Raw genomic sequence first — 24863 nt, 5'->3', positions numbered from 1 at the left:
TCAATTAACAAAATGGAAAGTAAATGAACAGAAGAGAAATTCAAATCTAATCAATATTTGGTGTGACCATCAAAACAGCATCAATTCTTCTAGGTACACCTGTACACAGTTTTTGAAGGAACGCTGCAGGTAGGTTGTTCCAAACATCCTGGCGATGAAGAAAGTTCTTATTTGCATTGGTGTATGTTTGGACTCATTGTCCTACTGCAGAATACATTTGGGGCCAATCACACACATCTCTAATATTATGGCATGATGGATAAGTATCTTCCTGTATTTCTCAGCATTGAGGACACCATTGATCCCGACCAAATCTCCAACTCCATTTGCAGAAATGCAGCCCAAACTTGCATGGAACCTCCACCATGCTTCGCTGTGGCCTGAAGACACTCATTATTGTACCAGTCTCCAGCCCTTCGGCAAACAAACTGCCTCCTGCTATAGCCAAATATTTCAGATGTTGACTCATCAGTCCAGAGCACCTGCTGCCATTTTTCTGCAGCCCAGTTTCTATGTTTTGAGGCATAGTTGAGTCACTTAACCTTGTTTCCATGTCCTATGCATGAAAACATAGGAACTGGGGTGTATAAAAATTGCATCAGGTGCTCTGGACTGATGAGTCTGGAGAGCGGTACAATAATAAGTGTCTGTTGGCAGCAGTGAAGCATGGTGGAGGTTCCTTACAAGTTTGGACCTGCATCTCTGAAAATGGTGTTGGAGATTTGGTCGGGATCAATGGTGTCCTCAATGCTGAGAAATACAGGCAGATATTTATCCATCATGCCATACCATCAAGGAGGCGTGTGATTGGCCTCAAATATATTCTGCAGCAGGACAATCACCCCAAACATACAGCCAATATCATTAAAGTGATTGTAAAGTCTTGTTTTTTTCCTATAAAAATAACAAACATGTTATACTTGTACAGTGGATTTGTACAGAGCAGCCAGATCCTCCTCTTCTCGGGTCCTTCTTTTGTGATCCTGGCCTCTCCCTCCTGTTAGGTGCCGAAACAGCAAGCAGCTTGCTATGGGGGCACCTGAGCCGAGTCACAACTTCCTGTGTCCATTCAGACATGGCGCCCCGGCCCCACCCCCTCTCTTCCCTGATTAGCTAGCCAATGGCGCTGCTGCTGTGTCTCAGCCAATTAGGAGGGAGATATATCGGACGGCTAAGACACCCGTGGACATCACTGGACAGAGAGGGACCTCAGGTAACTGTTAGGGGGGCTGCTGCACACAGAAAGCTTTTTATCTTAATGCATTGAATGCATTAAGATAAAAAAAAAAAACTTCTGCCTTTACAAAACCTTTAAGAACTATCTTCAGCTTAAAGAAGAAAAAGGAGTCCTGGAAGTGATGGTTTGGCCCCCACAGAGCCCAGGTGGATTATACCTCCACCAAACCTTATACTTGGCACAATGCAGTTAGGCAAGTATCGTTCTCTTGGCAGCCACCAAACCCAGACACATCCAGATTGCCAGGGAAGACATCTCCACTGCTTTATACCACTGCATCCAGAGCTTTGCATTGCACTTGTTGATGTAAGGCTTGGATGCAGCTGCTCAGCCATGGAAACCCATTCCATGAAGCTCTCTGCACACTGTTGTGCTAATCTGAAGGCCACTCAAAGTTTGGAGGTCTGCAGCTATCGACTCTGCAGACAGATGACGACTTCGGCACACTGATTTTTAGCATGAGCTGACCCCGTCATTTTACATGGCCTATCACTTCATGGCTCAGTTGCTGTTGTTCTCAGTTGCTTCCACTTTGTTATAATGCCACTAAGGCCTCACGCACACTGGACGTTTTTACGATTGCTGTTTTTGCTTCAGGCGTTTTTTTCTACAATCTCCCCATTGTGTTATCCTGTGTCCATGCACACATTAGGCTGTTATCAGCAGTTTTTGGCTGGGGCGTTTTTTGGCTTTAAAAAAACCCCCAAAACTAGTGGGTTCTGAGATGAGTTTTTCAGCTGTTTTTTTATAAAAATGCTTAAAAAGCAGAAAAATGCAAAAAACGATAAACGCTACAAAAAAACAGAAAAAAAAGCTGCTAAAAACACTATTGCAAAAATGTTGAAAAACAATGAAAAACTCACTGCAAAGCTACTGGCGTTTTTATAACGTTATTATAACGTCCAGTGTGCATGAGGCCTAACAGTTGACGAAAGAATATTTAGTAGCAAGGAAATTTCACAGATGGCACAGGTGTCAACCTATCACAATACCACGCTTGAATTCTCTGAGCTCCTGAGAGCGACCGATTCTTTCACAAATGTTTGTAGAAGCAGTCTGCATGCCTAGGTGTTTGATTTTATACACCTGTAGCCATGGAGGTGATTGGAACATCTGAATCCAATGATTTGGAAGGTAGTTCCAATACTTTTTGGCAATATAGTCTATTTCCTGATCTGTATTCAGAAGAAAGCAAAACATGAATTTCTCAGACTCCTTTGTTCTTTTGAGAAGATCTCTGCAAAGGGACTACTGGCCTGACATTCTATTGGGATCATTCTCACACTCCTAAGTATAGGCCTTCTATACTTTAACCATTTCCGCCCACCCTATAGCAGAATGACGGCTGGAAAGTGGTTGCATTATCCAGAGGGGGCATCATATGACATCCAGCAGGACAAGCCGCGTGGGAGCACAGCGCGGCGATGTGGTGTGTCAGTCTGACATACTGCAGTTTTGTGTCCAATCACAGCTCATCACATGGTAACTAGGAAGTGCCATTGATCGGCTTTTCCTCTACTCACGCTGACCAGGCATGAGTAGAGGATCGCTGATCAGCTGCTCTCCTGACAGGGGGGTCTGCGCTGATAATCAGCGCATTGACTATCAGTGCAGACCCATCGAGGGTACCCACTAGAGCCCACCAGAGATACCAATCAGTGCCCATTAAAATGCCAATCTGTGCCCATCAGTGCTGCCTATCATGCCATCAGTGCCCGTCAGTGCCACCCATCAATGCTGCCTAAGAGTGCCCATCAGTGCAACCTGTCAGTGCTGCATATAAGTGCCTCATCATCAGTGCCACCTCATCAGTTACCATCAGTGCAGCTTCATCAGTGCCCAACAGTGAAGGAGAAAACTTATTTACAAAGATTTATAACAGAAACAAAGAAAAAAAAAAAAAAAGAAAAAACCCAGTGCTGATCAAATACCACCAAAATAAAGCTCTATTTGTTGGGAAAAAGATGATAAAAATTTGTTTGGGTACAGTGTTCTATGACTGCACAATTGTCATTCAAAATGCCACAGCGCTGAAAGCTGGCCTGGGCAGGAAGGGGGGAAAGTGCACTGTATTGAATTGGTTAAGCACACTAGGATTTGAATACCACTTTTGACAATGAATAACTGGAAACCATTCATACACTTGTACATAAATGCTCTTTATCAGCACCTCACCCAAGGAAATGGCTTACAAACGTCTTTCAAGGGGATAAAACCCAAAACCCAGCGCTGTTTATACCAAAAATGATATTGAAAGTGCAAAGTGTCTTCCCCATCTGAGCACGGAAGGGCCATAGGTGCAGTGCACCAAATGGGAAGTAAAACTCAAACTTTTTCATGGCTGGACGTCGCTGTCTCCTAGATGCCCACACCAAATTTAGCAGTGTCAGTATGCAGCGCTTAACCTGATAATAGCTCTATAACAAATGTGTCCACCTACAGTGACTTGCAAAAGTATTTACCCCCCTTGGCTTTTTACCTATTTTTAAAATTAGAAAAATATATACATAAAAAATATATACATAAAACTATTTTTCAGAAATAAAAAAATGATAATTGGCATGTGCGTATGTATTCACCCCCTTTGTTATGAAGCCCATAAAAAGCTCTGGTGCAACCAATTACCTTCAGAAGTCACATAATTAGTTAAATGATGTCCACCTGTGTGCAATCTAAGTGTCACGTGATCTGTCATTACATATACACACACCTTTTTGAAAGGCCCCAGAGGCTGCAACACCTCTAAGCAAGAGGCACCACTAACCAAACACTGCCATGAAGACCAAGGAACTCTCCAAACAAGTAAGGGACAATGTTGTTGAGAAGTACAAGTCAGGGTTAGGTTATAAAAAAAATACCCAAATCTTTGATGATCCCTAGGAGCACCGTCAAATCTATCATAACCAAATGGAAAGAACATGGCACAACAGCAAACCTGTAAAGAGACGGCCGCACACCAAAACTCACAGACCGGACAAGGAGGGCATTAATCAGAGAGACAGCACAGAGACGTAAGGTAACCTTGGAGGAGCTGCAGAGTTCCACTGCAGAGACTGGAGTATCTGTACATAGGACGACAATAAGCCGTACGCTCCATAGAGTTGGGCTTTATGGCAGAGTGGTCAGAAGAAAGCCATTACTTTCAGCAAAAAACAAAATGGCACGTGCTGAGTTTGCAAAAAGGCATGTGGGAGACTCCCAAAATGTATGGAGGAAGGTGCTCTGGTCTGATGAGACTAAAATTGAACTTTTTGGCCATCAAAGAAAACGCTATGTTTGACGACCTACACTTTTGAAGGTGTTCTAGGAGCATAAATTACACCTTTAATTTCCCAACGACCTATTACACTTTTGAAGGCCCCCCAACATATATTCTATGAAGCATTAGGAGTCTTTGGAACAGTTAATTTTTTTTACATAGGTCTTTAGAAAAACTGGAAAGAAAATGAAAACCTATTTTTTTTTTTTTTTTACACAAAGTTGTCAATTTATAAGATATTTCTAACTCATAGCATGTATATAGCAAACATTACACCCCGAAACAAATTCTGCTGCTCATCCTGAGTATGGCGATACCACATGTGTGAGACTTTTACACAGCCAGTCCACATACAGAGGCCCAACAAGTAGTACCTTCAAGCGTGCTAGGAGCAAAAGTTACACATCTCATCTCAAAATGACCCCATTTTGGAAAGCAAACACCCCAACGTATATTCTATGAGGCATGGGCTGCTGACAGGTACTCGGGAACTCTGATGGGCTGCTGACAGGTACTCGGGAACTCTGATGGGCTGCTGACAGGTACTCGGGTACTCTGATGGGCTGCTGACGGGTACTCTGATGGGCTGCTGACGGGTACTCTGATGGGCTGCTGACGGGTACTCTGATGGGCTGCTGACGGGTACTCTGATGGGCTGCTGACGGGTACTCCGATGGGCTGCTGACGGGTACTCCGATGGGCTGCTGACGGGTACTCCGATGGGCTGCTGACGGGTACTCTGATGGGCTGCTGACGGGTACTCTGATGGGCTGCTGACGGGTACTCTGATGGGCTGCTGACGGGTACTCTGATGGGCTGCTGACGGGTACTCTGATGGGCTGCTGACAGGTACTCTGATGGGCTGCTGACAGGTACTCTGATGGGCTGCTGACAGGTACTCTGATGGGCTGCTGACAGGTGCTCAGGTAGTCAGGTACTCAGATGGACTGTGACAGGTACTTTGATGGGTGGTGACAGGTCCTCTTTATTGGGGGGGATCAGTGTGATTAGTGTACACTGTAAGAGGTAACGAGATGTTACCGCAATCTCTTCTCACACACGATCGGTGTGTGAGGAGAACCCGGTAACATCTCGTTACCGCGGTTTGTTGACATTCTATGACCGGCTGTAATTGGACACAGCCGGTCACGTGGTAAAGAGCCATTTTTTATTGGCTCTTTACACGGATCTGGGATGGGCTGTGTCTGAGGGACATGCCTCATCCCCGATCACCGCGCTGCGGGCCCCCGGGGGCCTGCAGGAGCAGCAAGAAGCCGAGGGTGTCATATAATGCCCGCCCAGGATGGGAGATCCCATCTGCGGACGTCATTTGACTATGGTCCAGTATTGAAGTGGTTAAAGATTGCTGTTCAAAAGCGCAAACCATCCAACTTGAAGAAGCTGGAGCAGTTTTGCAAGGAGGAATGAGCAAAAATCCCAGTGGTAAGATGTGGCAAGCTCATAGACACTTATCCAAAGCGAGCTGGAGCTGTGATAGGCGCAAAAGGTGGCTCTACAAAGTATTGACTTTAGGGGGGTGAATAGTTATGCACATAACATTTTTTTTGTTGTTTTGTCCTATTTTTTGTTGTTTGCTTCACAATAAAAAAAAAAAAAAAAAAAAAAAAAAAAAAAAAAAAAAAAGCATCTTCAAAGTTGTGGGCGTGTTGAATACTTTTGCAAGTCACTGTAAATCATTGTTTCATTTATGTATATATACACACAGTGCCTCGAAAAAGCATTCTATCATGTTACAACCAAACACATAAATGTATTTTTTGGGGATTTTATGTGATAGACCAACACAAAGCAGCACATAATTGCATAATTGTGAAGTGGAAGGAAAATGATAAACGTCTTTTCATTTTTTTTTTTTTTACAAATATCTGAAAAGAGTGGTGTGCATTTGTATTCAGCTCCCTTTACTCTAAAAAACCCTAACTAAAATCTAGTGGAATCAATTGCCTTCAGAAATCACCTAATTAGTAAATAGTGCACCTGTGTGTAATTTATTCTCGTATAAATACAAGCTGTTCTGTGAAGCCCTCAGAGGTTAGGAGGACCTTGGTGAAAAAATATACACACACACACACACACACACTAACACTATATTGTCAAAACATTTACATGTGTTGGCATATGTTTTGTGATCAGTATGACGTGATCAGTATGATTAGCTGTCATAGTGATCATATGATCAGGAACCAATCTGAAGGTTTCTAATCATTAGTCTGAGACCAGCGCTGTCTTGAAACTAGGAGCTGCAGTTCCAAACTGAAATCACTAAATGATCATTTCCCTACTATGTAATCGTACTCTATTATATTCATCACACTGAGGATGAGAAGGAGGTAAAGAGAGGCAGGAGAGTTTTTCATATTCTTGACACAGTATACCTTTAAGATTACAGCTCGCAGTCTGATCATTCCAATTAAGACATAACAAACCAACATTACACAGACTCTTAAAGTAACACTTGTGTATCTCACTTCATTCATATGTAGACGATCACAAACTAAACTAATTATTTCAATGCACTAGCGGAAAGTTAATAAGAAAAAGGAATATATCCTTTAAAATACTCACGTAATTCTAATGCGGCTATTAATCCCAAGGCAACAAGTGCTTCATTTTGCATTATTACATGTTCGCTGGTTGCCATGGTGACTAAGTGCTTGATGCCTCCACTTTCGACAATGGTTCTAATTACATCCTATGGAAGAGAGAAATCAAGCAATAAAAGAAAACAGATTTGCATGAAATTGCTATCCCATACATATACAGTACAAAGTATCCAGTGGTCCAAGGTACTATTTTTTTACAAATTACATACATAATATGGTCTTAGAATATCCTGGGCAGCTTGTTGAGTCATTAGGTCCATTAAACACTAAAGTCCCATTGTCCAACATTTTAAGAGGCAATTATAGCTACCCATTAAATCTTCTCATTTAAAACTAATAGAAAGAAAAGGACTTCCTACTATGGGATAAGGCAGATTCCTGCTCAGTGCTGTATGCATCTGTGGTAAGGTATGTGTGTAGCTGCTTTTCACACAGTCATCTCTAAAGCTAAACAAATTATGTTGCCAAAGTTATGTCATTAAAAAAAAAAAAACTATTAACAACATTCACAGCTCAGAACATAACATGCAGTGACATATTTATCTTGTTATTCGTGTTGCAGGTTATTGCCTTGTGTCATCACTTACCCCAGGATGTTCTAGCAAACCAAATGATGTATGTGGTGTGAAAAAATGTCCCTTGGCCCATTCAAACAGCGTATAATTAAAAATGCCATACATTGTGCTTACTTCCAGTGAAAACAACTTGTAGATCGAGAAGTATAAATAGCTAAATTTGCATGAAGATCAGGGCAATTTCTGGAAAATGTAAACTTGGCCATGCCCCCCTCATTTCTCTATTGATCAGTAGGGCCTTCACATTACAGCAGGGGTGGGCAACTGCGGCCCTCCAGCTTTTGCTGAACTACAAGTTCCATCATGCCTCTGGGTGTCACAATTGTAACTGTCAGTTTTGCAATGCCTCATGGGACATGTAGTTCCACAACAGCTGCAGTTGCCCACCCCTGCATTATATGACCTGATCTATATGGAGGCATATATGAAGCTGAATAAATCCCTTGATCTATTGTGTAAATTTGCCAACGTTATTTAAGCAGAACTCCATCCAAAAGGGGAAGTTCTGCTTTAAATCGTCCTCCCCGACACATTTGGCATGTCATTTTTTTCTTTGGTGCCTAGCCCCCCCCCCCCCCCAATATTCAGGGATATGTCGCAAGTCCCAGAAGACAGCGGGTCAGTTCACATGACGCAGCGCAGTGGGCAGCCTGCTGTGAAGCTGAAAGTAGCATAGCCTGCTGCCCACAGTTAGAATGCCGGCTCCAGGAAACCGACAGGCTAGTGAAGAACTAGCCTGAGTGAGGTTGGCACTGGACCCCTGGACAGGTAAGTGTCCTGTTATTAAAAGTCAGCAGTTACAGGATTTGGAGCTAACTTTTTTTTTTCCCCAGAGTGAACAACTGCTTTAACCGGTCCCCGACCGGCTCATGCAGATAAACTGCGGCAGAATGGCTCTCCTGGGTGAAATCCCGTATGGGTACGTCCTTCCCTTTAGTGGCCTCCAGAGGGCGCGTGCCCGCTGCATGTGGCCGGCGGGCACGATCCCCGCCGGCCACACGCGATTGCGTGCACAAGCGCCAGCATGGGGATTTGTGTGTGTAAACACACAAATCCCTGTTCTGTCAGGGGAGAGGACATCTATCGTTTGTTCCTACTAAGTAGGAACAATGATAAGTCTCCTCCCCTAGTCACTCTCATCCCCATACAGTTAGAACACACTGCGGGAACACACATTTACCCCTTGATCGCCCCCTATTGTTAATCCCTTCCCTGCCAGTGATATTTACATAGTATTCAGTGCATTTTTATAGCCCTGAACGCTGTATAAATGTCAATGGTCCCAAAAAATGTGTCAAAAGTGTCCAATCTGTCCGTCGCAATGTCGCAGTACTGCTAAAAATCACACATCACCACCATTACTAGTAAAAAAAAAAAAAAATAATAATAAAAATGCCATAAATCTTTCCCATAGTTGTAGACGCTATAACTTTTGCGCAAACCAATCAATATACGTTTATTGCTAATTTTTTTCCCCAAAAATATGTAGAAGAATATATATCGGTCTAAACTGATGAAGAAATTCGTTTTGTTTTTTTTTGTTTTTTTTGGGGGGTGGGGGGGGGGGGGATTAATATAGCAAAAAGTAAAACATATTGTTTTTTTTCAAAATTGTTGCTTTTTTTTGTTTATAGCACAAAAAATAAAAACCACAGAGGTGATCAAATGCCACCAAAAGAAAGCTCTATTTGTGGGGAAAAAGGACACAAATTTAGTTTGGGTACAGCATTGCATGACCGCGCAATTGTCAGTTAAAGCGACGCAGTGCCAAACTGTAAAAAGTGCTCTGGTCAGGAAGGGGGTAAAATCTTCCAGGACTGAAGTGGTTAAAGAGGAAGTAAACTTCCCTCTAATGATTGTACCTATAGGTAAACCTATAATAAAGCTTACCTATGGGTACTGTAAATCTCTCCTAAACTTGCACCGTTTAGGAGATATTTACTGTAAACTGTGCCGATTACACCATCGGCGCTTGTGCTCTGAAGGAACAGTCGCTGGTGCCATTTCAGAGCCCTTAGCTGTGACCGGCGGCTCCCACGCATGTGTGGGACTGACGTCATGCCACTCCGGCCAGTCACAGAGCCAGAGTCCGCAGACCCGGAAGGAAGATGGGCAAAGATGGATGTGGCCTCCAGTGGGGACAAGGGCCTTGTTTACAGGTAAGTTTGACATAATGCACTAGTATGTGATGCATACTAGCACATTATGCTTTTACTTTGCAGGCAAGAAAAAAACAAAACAAAAAACAGCAGAGTGTACTTGCTCCTTAAGTTGCCAAAAGTAGCTGAATTGATGAAGGTCTTTTGGAAATATTTCATACCATAGCATAAAATAACTATACTGTCAACTACTTTAATACTAAAAATGCATAAAAGTCTCTCAAATAAGGGGCGTGGCCTGACGCAGCATGGAGTAGGACGTGCAGGTCCTGAGCTCTGTCTAATAATCCTGATATAACTCATCCTGTACTCCGCAATACTTACCACCCACTGGACAGACCTTCCCGGGGACATCCACTATCCCCTCCACTGATCCTACAGGTGAACGAACCAGCGGCGGCACGAACGGAGCGGCGATCCTCCACACGGCGGCTGTATCTAGGCAAGTCCGTGGCTTTGGCCTAGTCACGAAGGTCCGCGGCCATCTTGGTACACCCGGCCTGTGCAACATCTTCGCCCTGCTGCCTTCTGGATTCACCCAGACGACCTCCTTTGGGACCCTCAGCACACCACACCCAATCCTCAAAGGCTTTCAGACGCACGGCATCCCAGACGGAGCAGCGGCCGCATCCAGGCAAGTCCGAGGCTTCGGCCTACTCACGGAGGTCCACGGCCATCTTGGTCCACCATAACACCCGGCCTATATTGCAAGTTCACCCTCCTGCCCACTGGACTCAACTAGAAACCTTCTCGGGGATCTTTTCATACACCCCACAATGCCTATACAGATCTCCAGGCATCCTGTAGCCCTAACGGAGCGACAGTCGCATCTGGGAAGATCCTACTCCTGGAGATCCGCGGCCATCTTAGAGGTATATAGGCCGAGGTCGGCGCTGTCTTCTGTCCCGCAGGCGACCGGATTTACCTACACAGGATTGGAGACCCACTAAGTCGGCCAGCGGCTGAGATGTGAACAGTGCTGAACCGGAGCTCCTCTTAGGACGAACAATCCTTCACTGATCCTGGCTGTCTGAGACACAGATTCTTAATGGCACAACCACCACTATACACCGGAGACCTGGCAGATCACGGAGATATGGTCAAATACGGGCGTGCGCCATGGATTCCCCTGCAGGACGTCTCTCTCAATATGCCTGGGGATCCCAGGATGGCGCTGGCCATGAGGCAAAAGAACAAGACCCCAGTAATACACAGTAGAGCGGCGTTGATCGGTCCCCCTCTCACCTAGGCAAGGTAAACCCACTACCATCTAGAGCTCAGGGATTGAGGAGAGGACTCTCCACGGACAGATTACCGCAGGAAGAGAGGGAGGACGAGAAGCCTGCAGTGGGGGAGGGGGAGCCCTCGCTAAAACAGGAGGCCATATGTACCTGTCAGACTACATTGACTGAGCATGTAGATGGATTAAGGGCAGAAATGTCGTTTTTGAAACATGACATGCAGACCATTAGGGAGAAAGCCACGGAAGCTGAGCAGAGGATTAGTGACCTGGAAGATGTAGTCCGTCCTCTGGAGCTTAAGGTACAGAATATTCACTGTGATGTGAGTGCTCATACAGGCAAGCTAGGAGATATGGAAGACCGCCAGAGGAGGAACAATATTCGCCTGGTTGGCTTCCCTGAGAAAGTGGAGGTCAAACAGCCTGAAGACTTCCTTGAACTATGGCTTAAAGACACTATGGCGGACACTACCTTTTCACGTTTGTTTGCCATAGAGAGCGCTCATCGGGTTCCATCTAAACCACCTCCTCCTGGCGCTCACCCGCGTCCGATGATAGCCCGTATACTACATTTCAGAGATTGTGAGAACATTCTCCGTGCAGCCCGCACTATGGGAGACTTGCACTATAATGGGAATCGTATTTCTATATACCCTGACTTCTCTGTGGCTACCCAAAAGCAAAGAGCCAATTTTGTTCATGTTAAGAAGCGGCTCAGGTATCTACAACTGGCGTATAGTATGTTATACCAGGCTAAGCTGAGATCAATTGACAGAGGTAAAGTTTTCTTCTTTAATTCTCCTACCGAATCTACACGTTGGTTGGACACCAGGGGGCGCCCTAGTTCTGCTGCCGGTCATTGAGAGAATGACATGATCTTTAACCCGAGCATCTATAGCAAGATCCACAAATCTACTCCTGTTCATTAATCCTAACGCTGTAAGATGTCTGATTCCGTTCTCACACTACAGTAACAATGTTATATGTCCTAAGAGGTTCTACCGGCTGACTGAACGGTCCTATTTGGTACATTTTTTTTTTTTTTCCTTTTATACTCTTTTTGGATTCCTTGCTGTTCACCGAACCGCTTGCTGAACTATCTATTACTTACACCATATCCCCTCAGGAAATTTTGAAGGGGTTTTCCTACCCTTTTTTTTCTCTTCTCCCCCCCCCCCCCCTTTTTTTTCCCCAAGACTATATTGGTTCTGTTTAATATAAGAAATAACAAATTTTTCTGTAAAGCAATAACTGATTTTTGAGTCTTTTCTTCTTCCTTAATATCTCTGAGATGGGAAGGTTTTGATTTTGTTTTTATTTCTTTTGTTAGACCCAGCTCCTGGTACTATGCCCCCGGTACTTACTGGGGATGCAGGAAAGGAGCCTTTGAAAGCTTGCAGGATTACGATCTGTGACCCTTGAGGTTGCATGTGACCTATGACCCCCTGAGGTCGTTTATTGTTACAGTTATGGGGCACAGAGCATGTTGGGGCTGTGTGCAGGGTGGGAAGGGAAGTTATGCTTTATTGGTTAGTGCTGTGTGCCGTTATCTCTCTCTAATTTGACCCCTACAGATCAGGGGGGCTGGCCAAGACTTAGACAGCCAACGCTCACCCAGGAATTGAGTTGTTTTTTTTGCTCTCTTAAATGGCGGGTAAGATAAATATATTATCATGGAATGTCCGTGGTATGAACTCAAAGGTAAAGAGATCCCTTATTTTTGATTTTATACGGAGGTATAAACCCCATATTATCCTGCTGCAGGAAACACACCTTCAAGGTTCTAAAGTTCTGCCGTTAAAAAAGGCTAATGTTATGAGGGTCATACATGCTGAATACTCCACATATTCTCGGGGGGTAGCCATCTTGGTTACTAAAAAAGCAGCGGCACATATTATACAAGTTAAATCAGACCCCAATGGTAGATATGCTATATTAGTATGTCAAATGTTTAATGTGTGTTTAACTTTGGTATGTGTGAGTCTGTGTGTGTTCCACCACCATTCTCTTTCCAAGTATTAGAAAGCATTTTAAATGCAGCTGTGATGATAGCGCAAGGTCCACTGCTGTTATTAGGTGATTTCAATGTGGTGTCGGATGGGGATCTTGACAGGCATGGGTGTGCGGCTGGTTCCCGCCACACACCTTCGTCCTGGCTCGACAGTTACACTCTCACTGACGTGTGGCGTCGCAATAATCCAGGGATCAGAGCATACTCATGCCATTCGGAGACTCATAAGACTTTGACTAGAATAGACATGCTATTATCTTCGATAGACGGCCTCCCTATTATTTCTGGGGTCAGGTACCTCCCTAGGGTCCTGTCGGACTATTCTCCTATGGAAGTCACATTGAATTTAAATGTGCCCAGTGGGAGAAGGCAGTGGCGTATGAAAACACAGTGGTTACAGGAGGATTATGTGACATTCGGCTGCAAAACAGCTATGAACCATTACTGGAGGGAGAATGGTGCTGAGACCTCGATACACAATCAGTGGGAGGCCTTTAAAGCCACCATGAGGGGAGTGTTCACTAAAGAGACAAGAGATCTAACACGTGCTTTAGACTCTGAAGTGAAACAAGTAGAACGTGACGCTGCTGCTGAACGGAAATATATACAGGACCCGTCCCCTGACAATTACCGCTCTTGGCAAGACCTGACCAGGCAGTTCAAATTACTTCTGACAGACCAAACTATGAAGAAACAATTACAACAAACCAGGACCATTTTTGAATTCGGTGACAAGAGTGGCCGCTTATTAGCTTTTTTTGGCGAGGCCTATGCATACCCCGACATCCGTACTACAGCTTAGACAACCGGGGGGGACATGGTGAGTGACTCGAGAGATATTCTGAACACTTTTTTAGCCTTTTATGACAACCTTTATAGATCCCAATCCAGCTGTACTGATCAGGAGCTTTCCTCCTATCTAGACGGCATAGTTCTCCCATCTCTGGAATTGGAGGATAGTGCTGCTCTGGATCACCCCATTACACGGGAAGAAATAGATGGTACCATTTCCTCCTTTAGGCCTGGTAAGTCACTTGGACTGGATGGCTTCCCGGCGGAATGGTATCAGCTACATAAGGAGAGCCTAGTCCCACGTCTTCACAAAGTTTTTATAGCAGCAGAAAAAGAAGGTATACTACCGGATTCAATGCGTGAAGCTCTAATAGTTGTAATTCCGAAACTGGGTAAAGATCCGCAGGAGTGTGAATCATATAGGCCGATTTCTTTGATCAATACTGATATCAAGATACTGGCCAAAATTTTGGCAGGTAGATTGAAGTCGGTAATCCTTAAATTGATCATTTCCGATCAAACAGGTTTTATTCCGGGCCGTTGTACCCAAATGAATCTTAGAAGGCTATATGTAAATTTACAAATATCCCATACTAATACAGGAAAAAGGGTAGTGGCATCCCTCGATACAAAAAAAGCATTCGACTCAGTGGAATGGAACTATCTGTTCTCCCTGCTTGTTAAATTAGGTTTTGGGCCTAGATTTGTGAACTGGGTTAAGCTACTCTACAATGATCCCCGAGCAAGTATCAGAGTAAATGGGCTTATATCAAATACATTTAAGATTGGTAGGGGGACGAGACAGGGATGGTCCCCTGTCTCCGCTCCTCTTTGCCCTGGCCATAGAACCTCTTGCAGCTAAACTTAGGAGTAGGGATGACATCAGGGGACTATTGGTTGGGGATCTGGAGGAACGTGTGTCATTATATGCGGACGATATGCTACTGTATTTGGAAGATCCAGATTTCTCATTATCCAATGCATTTACAGTGATTCAGGAATTTGGAGACTTCTCTGGCTTTCGGATTAATTGGTCTAAATCGACACCGCTTCCTCTAGATCCGCAGTCAAATCCGGTGTCCCCAGCAGACTGTCCCCTAACTATAACAAAACAATTAAAATACTTAGGAATACATATTCAATCACCTGTGGAGTCATTCACTGAAACAAACTTATGGCCTGTAATTAGAGCTTTTAGAGACAGAGTACAAAAATGGAAAGACCTCCCGCTCACATTGTTGGGTAGAGCCAATTTATTTAAAATTATTTTCCTCCTGAAATTTTTATATATACCCTCTAATGCCCCAATATACATCCCCAAAAAAATGTTCAGACACATTGACTCCCTGTTGACCTCCTTTCTGTGGGGGGGTAAGGCGGTCCGAGTGTCGTTGGCCATCTTGTAATTACCAGTGGGGAGGGGTGGTCTAGCAGTACCTGACCTTCGCCTGTACTACTTAGCTTCCCAACTGGTTCAGGCTCACTGGCGTATGTTTCCACAGCTGAGCAATGCTGCTATGGCGGTAGAGGCTGCGACAGCGACCTCCTATGAAGCACTTTTGAACTTCTTTTTCAGAGGGACTGTACCTACGGAAGATGGTAGGACTGTACTTAGATCAGCTAAACGGGTGCTTGAACTCTGTAGGAAACACATACATGACGAATCACTGCAACTATCGCTAATTGCCCCACTGTGGTTTAACCCTGTTTGAAGGATTTTGCTTATTTGGAAGATGGGCATAGATGGGCCAAATTTGGTCTTACCTATATGCACCAATTATTTGACAATAATGAACTTAAAACATTTGCACAGCTAAAGAGGGAATTGGGTGTCCCCGATTCTTGGTCATTTCACTATATTAGGCTGAAACATGCAGTTAGGGCCCAATTTGGAACAGAACCAGTACTTTTAGAAAACACTAAACTAGAAACACTGATTGAGGAACCTGACCATACCAAACTCATTTCCACTTATTACGCAGTTCTCATGGGAAAAAAGCAGCCAAGAGAAGACAAAATGAGAATCAGGTGGATTGCTATAATTCCAGAGCTGACTGAGGCTAATTGGGAGGAAGTTTTGACCTCCTATATGCCTATGGTCATTTCTGCCAGGGACAAACTGATACAATTAAGATACCTTCATCAAATGTATTATACTCCACACAGATTGTATAAGATGGGCAAAAGAGGTGACCCTATATGTCATAAGTGCCTAGTGGCAGAGGGTACGTTTATGCATATGGTGTGGGAGGGTAATAGGATACGGCCCCTATGGTCACAGGTGACCCAGTTTATTGCAGATACCTTTGATCTTCCTAACATATGTAGTCCGCTTCTGGGTCTCCTAGGAATCATTGAGGATGAAGTAATGAGCAATAATAAACGAATGTTCCTAATGTTTTACTATGTCAGAAAGCTAATTGTCCTAAACTGGATAAAGAGAGCTCATCTTACACTATCTGCTTGGAAGGGATTGAATAATGCAAATATCACGCTGTACAAAATGACTTATGAAGCCAGAGGTAAGAAAAAATTCAATAAAGTGTGGGGTCAATGGATAAAATCCATGGAAACTACATCTTGTGTTACCTAAAAGGGAAATACTTACATACCACAACTAGGTACTATGTACTGTAGTATACTGTTGGGAGAGCCTGTTCTGGGGGTCGGGGGAGATGACGGCGCATGGCACAATTGGCTCAGGAGGTATCCACCTCAATGGTTGTTTTTTGTTTTGTTTTTTTTCTTTGTTCCTCTTTTTTCTACCATATCATAAGCTGATGATAATTTTCAATAAAAATGTTTATGGCAAATGACAACTTGCAAAAAAAACGCTATTTGCACTGACATGTCTCTTATTATTGGATGTTATTCCAAAAATCTTTATTGACAACTATATTTTGATCTCTGTAATGAAAATATTCATTTGGCAAATAAAAACCTTTTAAAAAAAAAAAGTCTCTCAAATAATCTTTTTTTCCCCTGCATACTCTGTTTTCATATGAAATTTTTTAGCATTTCAGGGGGGAAAAAAAATAAAATATCCTAAGAAGTATATTTTACAAATTAGGTTTTTAAATAAAAAATTACTATTAATAAAACTCAGTATTTGTGGTTATTACAGATACACATTTTTTATTCTACATGCTCAGTGTGTCCCTGTAACCAACAGACCACCAAAGTGAACAGTGGCAGCTCCAGGAGACTTAGAATGGAAGTATGGAAGTTGTTAGGACTTAATACATGGAAAAGGAAACTCTCACTAAGAAATGCTTGCGGTGTTTATTATTGCACATAACAGGAAGACTGACATCTTTTCCTGTAATGCTGGGTTGTTCACATGACTGACTATGCAGAAAAGCAGTTCATTAGGTACAATGGTAGGTTTATTTGAAAAATAAATTATAATTTTTTTGCTTAAATAAAGACTCTGCTGCCTTGCCCATTCAGGGCATGGCATTCCCGCTTCCTCCAATCATTTTATCCTCACCTCTCCAGTGCTCCCCCGCAATGCCTTTCTCCTACCTACACCATTAAAAATACCTGGTGTCAGAGCTTAGGGGATGTAGTGACATCAACCCCTTCGTCATATCACAGTGCTCAGGCCCAAAAAAACGACCGTGCCTCTTACTAAATACCTTGGACTTTCTACTTTTGAATTTGGGGGATATTTGTACTGTCCTGGCATTTTCAGGCCTCAAGAAATGAGATATATATATATATATACATATATACATACACCATAGTTTGTGGACTCTATAACTTTCCTACAGACTAATCAATATACACAGAGTTGGGTTATTTTCAAAAAAATGTAAGAGTATAAATTTTGGCCTAAATTTATGCATTTAACGCATTTTTTTTTTAATTTAAAATTTTTTTTTCCATTTAGCAAAAAATTTAAAAAACCCAGTGGTGATTAAATACCACCAAAAGAAAGCCCTATTTGTTTGAAAAAAAAATGATAAAAATTTCATATGTGTACAGTGTTGCATGACCGCGCAATTCTTGCTGAAAGCTGGCTTGGGCAGGAAGGGGGTGAAAGTTTCTGGTATTGAAGTGGCTAATCTAATGAAGCTGTATGTACAATTGGTGTACACAGTGTTACAATAGTGTATACACAAAGAGGGCAAGATTATTAATTCTACTATATATAAGATATGATAGGAAACAGACCTTTGATTTGCTGTGTCGTATGAGAGCTGAAAGCAACCTGTTGGACTCGCCCATAACTCCAGCATGGTCCTTGGCTTCACACCATTCTACGAGGCGCTCAACTAGTTCAACATTCTTCCCCAACTGTTCAGCGGCCTCAGCTGCAGGAAGATGCACACATTATCATTTTTACAAGGTACCCAGTTGATCTTTCTGTGCAGATTATAATGTGGATTTCACAAAAAAAAACCTTATGCAATAGTACAAATATTTTTACATCCTAAGGGCCCTTTTACACGGGGCTGTCCGTTTTGACCGACTCTGCTTTGCTCAGCAGGGGATCGTTCCGTTGATCTCTGCTGAGCAGGCAGATGACAGGTCCATCTCCACTCACTGTGCTGAGATGGACCTGTCAGAGCCCCGCTGTCCTCTATGGGAGATCGGATGAAAACAGATCCGACTGTTTGTTTTCATCCAATCCCATAGTCGGATGGAAAAAAGGGTCTCTATTGGTCTGGATTTGGTGGGCCGGATCGAATAGCAGCTGATGTCAGCGTACATGTCACCGCTGACATCCGTCGCTCCATAGAGGTGAATGTAGCATCCGATGAGGTCTGCCTGAAAAACTGACAGGCGGCCCTGATCGGATAGAATGTGTTAAAGGGGCCTTACTGTGTTATACTTTCCGTGACCATATTAACCAAATATATGTGTAGATTCTTCTCTCTGGTGAAGTGTGTTAAGACTGTACATTCACCTACCTGGCTGAATAAATTCTGTGACAAAATCAATTACAGGACAAGCCACCTAAAGATTGTGGAGTGGTGGAACAATAACCGTAGCAGTAATAAAGCACAACAATTGTGTTCCATTAATAAGCAGGAAAGGAAACATAGCATGTATACACAATGAAAAAATATATCTGTCCTCATGATTAGATTGTCTAATATGGTGTGTCAAGCATATCCTAGCCAAGCCCAAGCTGGTTTTCTCATCTCTGTACTTCCTTCTAATGACTTCCTGCTTGGCCCATCACTGACAGGGCAGCCTCACTGGCCATTAGGAAGCCAGCTTAGACTTGTTCACAAAGTGTTAGATTTACCATAGGACAGCATACTCCGTATTATGATTACGATAATACCTCAAAGTCTCAGAACTTTATTCACATTGCCACCAAGATCTTCATAGAACTGACAGGTGCATTTTAAATGCCAAATTCAGCTTTAGTAACATGTTACACGATACAACCGTATTTAGGGTGTAATATAAAACACGTTACTACGCACCAGTCCCCGTACCTCCCGATACCCCCTCCCCGTGACAGCGGGCATAGGATCCTCACCCAACCTTTTAAAAAAAGCGGGGCTCTGCCAACACAGCCGCGTTATTTATTCACAGGAATCTGTGAATGAATGAACTACATCTCCCATATGCCACTGTGGCAGACTGTTTGCAGTTCTCAAGAACCTTTGAGGGCGCTGGTGAGCGCTCTTGTAGTTCATTGACACTTCCTACAGCTTTCAAACAGAAAGCCCATACAGAGGTATGGACAGAAAGCTGTAGGTATTGGCTGGAGGAGCTTGCTGATTGCAGGTGCAATGCTCTGTAGGCTTCTGGAGGAAAAAAAAAAAAAATGCAAAGACGTGCATTTATTTTTATTTTTTTTTAAAAGGTGAACTTTAAGCAGACTTCAAAACAAAAAAACAGGCATAACATTGAACATCTTTGAAAGTCTTTAATACCCCAGCAGCTGAGAAAGAATCTAATAAAAGTTATTTTCTTCCCTGCACATCATCCTTTTACCTTGAGCGTCTATTAACATCCGCAGTGTTCCCAATAGTTTAAACTGGACTGGAGGCATTTCAGACTTCAGAAACTTCAGCACTTCCTCTGCTACTCCAGCTGACAGCATTTTTGCTTTATTGACAACTGTGAAGGGAAAAAAAAACATAAAAGAAAGCCTTTTCTGAATGTGTCTGTCTACATGCGGGTAGAAAAACGTCACTGAATCAGCACTAGTTTGTTCCTTTTAAGAGAAAGAACTGTTGCAATTATGAATCACAATACCAGGCTAATTTACATTTATTACCAGAACCACTTTTCTACTTTACGTGTCCCACCTCCCGCCAAGTTTTAGAATACAACACTCGCACACAAAGAGCTTTGATACTTCTGGGTGCAGAGCAGAACTGCCTACATAATGCTAACTATGACTTCACTTTTCCTTCCCTGGTCAGTAAGTATTTCTTTAAGGTCACGGAGACAGGAAAACATTAGTAAGAACAGAAACGTGAAAGTCTTTACATTTCACAGTACTTTATCAGGACACATTATACTTTTCAGCAGAGGACCTCTTGAGGAACCATAGATGAGAGATAAGATGATATTGTTTAATCCAAGATTAAGTAATATTAACACAGCCTTCCTTTAGCTATTGGTGGAAATAATAACTGGATAGGTTAGAAAATCTTACCCCTCCCCGCTACAATGGGTTGCCAATACTTCACAATAGATAAACTCAAAAGCTAGTCAAAGTTGGTGTTAAAGTGTTGTAAACCCTCCCTAGTGACTTTTAACTATAGGTAAGCCTAAAATAAGGCTTACCTATAGGTAGTGGAAATATCTCCTAAACCATGCTCAGTTTAGGAGATGTTTCACTTGTGGTGTGTCAATGAGGTAATCGACGCATGCGCTGTGAAGAAACAGACCTCCGTGACGTTTCTTCCCCCAGCATGTGCCGTTACTGACGGCTCCCGCGCGCATGCGGCTCCGGCCAGTCACAGAGCCGGAGTCCGCAGCCCCCGGAAGTAAGAGGGGCGAAGATGGACGCAGCCTGCATAGGGGAGAGCTATGGATTCGTTTGCAGGTAAGTGTCACATAATGGGCTAGTATGCAATGCATACTAACTAGCCCGTTATGCTTTTAATTTGCAGGCTTTGCAGGGAGTAAAAGAGGATGTAAAACCCATCAGGGTTTACTTCCTCTTTAAGAGGCACACTGGATTTGATTTACTAAAACTGGAGTGTGCAAAATCTACCGCAGCTCTGAATAGAAACCAATCAGCTTCCAGGTTTTATTATCAAATGGTAATTTAACAAGCTGAAGTTAGAAGCCGATTGGCTACCATGCACACCTGCACCAGATTTTGAATTCTCCAGTTTTAGTAATTCAAACTGTCACTGTCATACACATTTTGGGGGTAGCCAGCCCACAACAGCAGAACTGACCACTTTCTATTCTTATGGGCTCCTTTAATGACAGATTAAATGTGTTTGCTGTGTGCCTGCAAGACATTGCCCGTGCCATTAGCAGCATACTACTTAAAGAGTAAGTTTACCTTTTACCAAAAAATGAAACGATGAACACCAAGTATCTTGGACACCCTTCCAGTCCCAAATGCACATAGCAGCCGGTATGCCCTGTGCTGCCGGTTCCTACACTGCAATACATAGCCCTGGAATGAGTATCCATCATAATGTTCGCAATGGAAAGGACTCATGGGTCAGTGGAACCATATAATGAATGAGAACTGTATCTTTCTTCTGAGACACCTTGCTGGACGAAGAAGCCTCAGATGAGTGTTTTATTGGTCAGAGACTAAAAATGTTGTTGCAAGGGCCAAAATGGGTTGTTTCATCCAAGAGACTATTAATAAAAATAAATACCTCGCTGAAGAGTAAGGATGAGCTCAGGCGTGTTCACAAGTCCACGTGCCCGCGCCCGCCAGGAAGCTGACACTCTGTAGTGAGACCATTTCCCGATCCGCGGCTGCACAGATTGGGAAATGTCTCACTGCCTGCGATTGGTGCTGCGGAGTGCCAGCTTCCTGGCAGGCACGTGGACTTGCGAACATGCCTGAGCTCATCCCTACCATGGAGGATAAGAGGTGGGACATTTCAATATCCTCTCATAACTGACTCTAGCTCTGTTGACCAATGAGGAATGTGTGATAAAATTCTCCTATTACATTGGATTACCAATTGACAGTGTGATTACTAAAAGCAATGCTCACATATATTGCCTTACTAGAATTCTCGAACGCTGACTTTTTTGATTACAAACTTTTTATTGAAAAAGTATTGTCATTAAATATAAATCACATGAAGAGATATAATTTACACATGATATACATATATGTATGATTGAAAGGGATGAATTTTTATACATGGGTTATAAATATAACATACATTAAAGTCTTCATGCATGCTTCACCAAGGCTTCATGTTGGTTTAAGACAATCTTTAATAAATATGATTTTTTTATATAACAAGAGCATAAAGAACTAAGAAAACATTTAGAAGTAAATAAATATAAAATATAAGACAAAATGAGTGGGAAAAAAAAAAAAAAAAAAATAAAATCAAAATAAAATATGTGAAAAATTAAAAGGGAAGAATAGGAGTAGATAAAGTAGGGTATTGTGGAATTACATCTGTATATAATCTATGTATTCAAACTAGTCTTGTAGATAAACCATGGGTTCCATTCTATGTTAAAGAGATTCTTAGTGTTGTTTACTGAATGATAGATGCTTTCTAGGGGTGCTGAAATTAATCGTTGCATTGCGATTCGGGTGTCTCCGACGCGGCATCGATGCATAAGGACCTGAAAATCGTTTGCGGGTGACGTCATTCCGACTTGCCCCTCCCCTCCTGGGAAAGCGCTCGGATCGTATTTTTAAAATTGCTTTTTTTTAATAAATGCCGTGTTACAATGAATGATGTGCCCCGCTGTATGTGCTTTTTAAAAAAATTTGAATTTCACAGTAATACAATACATCCCGCTCATGTGATTCCTGGCCCGTCCTGTCTCTCTCTGCTCTCCTCTCATGTCTTCTGAGTCCTGATGTCAGCGGGGAATTCTCAGCCCCGCCCGCTGACTATAGCTATCATATCAGAAGAGAGGCGGGCGGGACTGAGAATTCCCCGCTGACGTCAGGACTCAGGAGACAGGAGAAGAGAGCGGAGAGAGGCGGGAGGGGCAGGGAGTCACATGAGCGGGATGTATTGTACTACTGTGAAATTCGGTATGAAGTGACATATTTTTTTAAAAAGCACATACAGCGGGGCACATCATTCATTGTAAGACTGCATTTATTAAAAGAAAGTAATTTTAACAACAGTAAGTAAAATGTGTTTGTACTCTACTTACACCTCACACTCCGTGCTGACAGGTCCCTGGGCTTCCCTTTGCACATTCCACTGTTAACTCCTAGTGTGCTGGAAGGTGCAAACAGGAATGCCAAGGAACTGTCAGCACCAGTGATGGCCCGTGCATTGTGTGTGTGTGTGTGTGTGTGGGGGGGGGGGTGTTAGTGAAGTGATGGCTGCATTTAATGGGCACAGGTGGCTGCGTTTAACAGGCACAAGGGGCTGCATTTGACGGGGACAGTTGGCTGTGTTTGACGGGCACAAGTGGCAGCATTTGACAGGCACAAGTGGCAGCATTTGACAGGCACAAGTGGCTGCGTTTGACGGGCACAAGTGGCTGCGTTTGACGGGCACAAGTGGCTGCGTTTGACGGGCACAAGTGGCTGCGTTTGACGGGCACAAGTGGCTGCGTTTGACGGGCACAAGTGGCAGCGTTTGACGGGCACAAGTGGCTGCGTTTGACGGGCACAAGTGGCTGCGTTTGACGGGCACAAGTGGCTGCGTTTGACGGGCACAAGTGGCTGCGTTTGACGGGCACAAGTGGCTGCGTTTGATGGGCACAAGTGGCTGCGTTTGACGGGCACAAGTGGCTGCGATTGACAGGCACAAGTGGCTGTGTTTGACGGGCACAAGTGGCTGTGTTTGACAGGGACAGTTGGTTGTGTTTGACGGGCACAAGTGGCTGCATTTGACGGGCACAAGTGGCTGCATTTGACGGGCACAAGTGGCTGCATTTGACAGGCACAAGTGGCTGCATTTGACGGGAACAGTGAGGCTGCATTTGATGGGGGAGGTTCAGTATTTTTCAGTTTGTTTGCGCACCCCAAAAATTTTGAGCACCAGCTGCCACTGGTCAGCACAGAGAACTTCACAGGGCTGTTTGTCAGCTGTGGATTGTAATCCCTCCTGACCTCCCAGCAGCAGTGTGTGTGAATGCCTGTACCTTGTAGTGCACCGGATTAGTGCACTTTTTAAAGGAGTGAGGTTATTTTTAATTCAAAGCGGAGTTCCAGTCAATTTTTGGTTTATTAAAAGTCAGCAGCTACAAAAAAAGTGTATCTTCTGACTTTTAATAAAAAGACACTCACATTTCCCACAATCCAGCGACGTGGCCACCCAAACCCTCCATTCTCTCCTTCGCCTGTCCACGGCGCTGGCAATACTACTATGGGCATCCGGCTGTGACAGCTTGCAGCTTCACAGCCGGGTGTGCATGTCTCACTGCGCTGTTCTGCATAGCTGGGCAATCTTTTGGGAACTGAGATGTGTCCCAGAAGATTGCAGGGTGGAAGGGCCGCCTAGGCGGCCCAAGCGGAAGCTTGTCGGTAATCGTGATGCACTGCGGAATCGAATCGTTGACCAGATAATCGTAATCGAATCGTGAGACCAGTGAAGATGCGCACCCCTAATGCTTTCTATGTCTTATTTCTTCGATTCTTGACATGATTTGTGGGATTGGGATGCAAGCTTCCTTCCAGTGAAGAGCTATTGTCCTGTGTGTTACTACACATTTTGTTTGGATAAGCTGTGTAAGATGTGTTTGCGAGTCTGGAATGTTTTGGAATAGTAAGCAGTTGAGGTGTGTGAGTGTAAGTTCCCTACCTGCTAATTTGTTTATAAGGGTATTTACTTCCTTCCAAATGGGGATAGTTTATCAAAAC

The 24863-nt window shown here is 43.4% G+C and overlaps 1 protein-coding gene across 2 annotated transcripts in view; it reads right to left on the bottom strand.

Annotated features, from left to right (window-relative positions):
* Positions 1-24863, bottom strand: part of RAP1GDS1 (Rap1 GTPase-GDP dissociation stimulator 1) — a 206731-nt gene that overhangs the window by 4001 nt on the left and 177867 nt on the right. For both annotated transcript variants that reach the window (XM_073601221.1, XM_073601228.1), the window contains 3 exons: positions 19856-19981; positions 18074-18213; positions 7083-7209 (listed from right to left, as the gene is read on the bottom strand). In XM_073601221.1, the coding sequence (XP_073457322.1) occupies positions 7083-7209; positions 18074-18213; positions 19856-19981 (393 nt within the window). The remainder of the gene's footprint in view (positions 1-7082; positions 7210-18073; positions 18214-19855; positions 19982-24863) is intronic.

The sequence above is a fragment of the Aquarana catesbeiana genome, linkage group LG01, assembly GCF_042186555.1.
Source record: "Aquarana catesbeiana isolate 2022-GZ linkage group LG01, ASM4218655v1, whole genome shotgun sequence".
In the NCBI taxonomy this organism is placed as follows: Eukaryota; Metazoa; Chordata; class Amphibia; order Anura; family Ranidae; genus Aquarana; species Aquarana catesbeiana.
The sequence above is the reverse complement of the archived record's forward strand: the minus strand, read 5'-3'. Positions and strand labels throughout refer to the sequence as shown.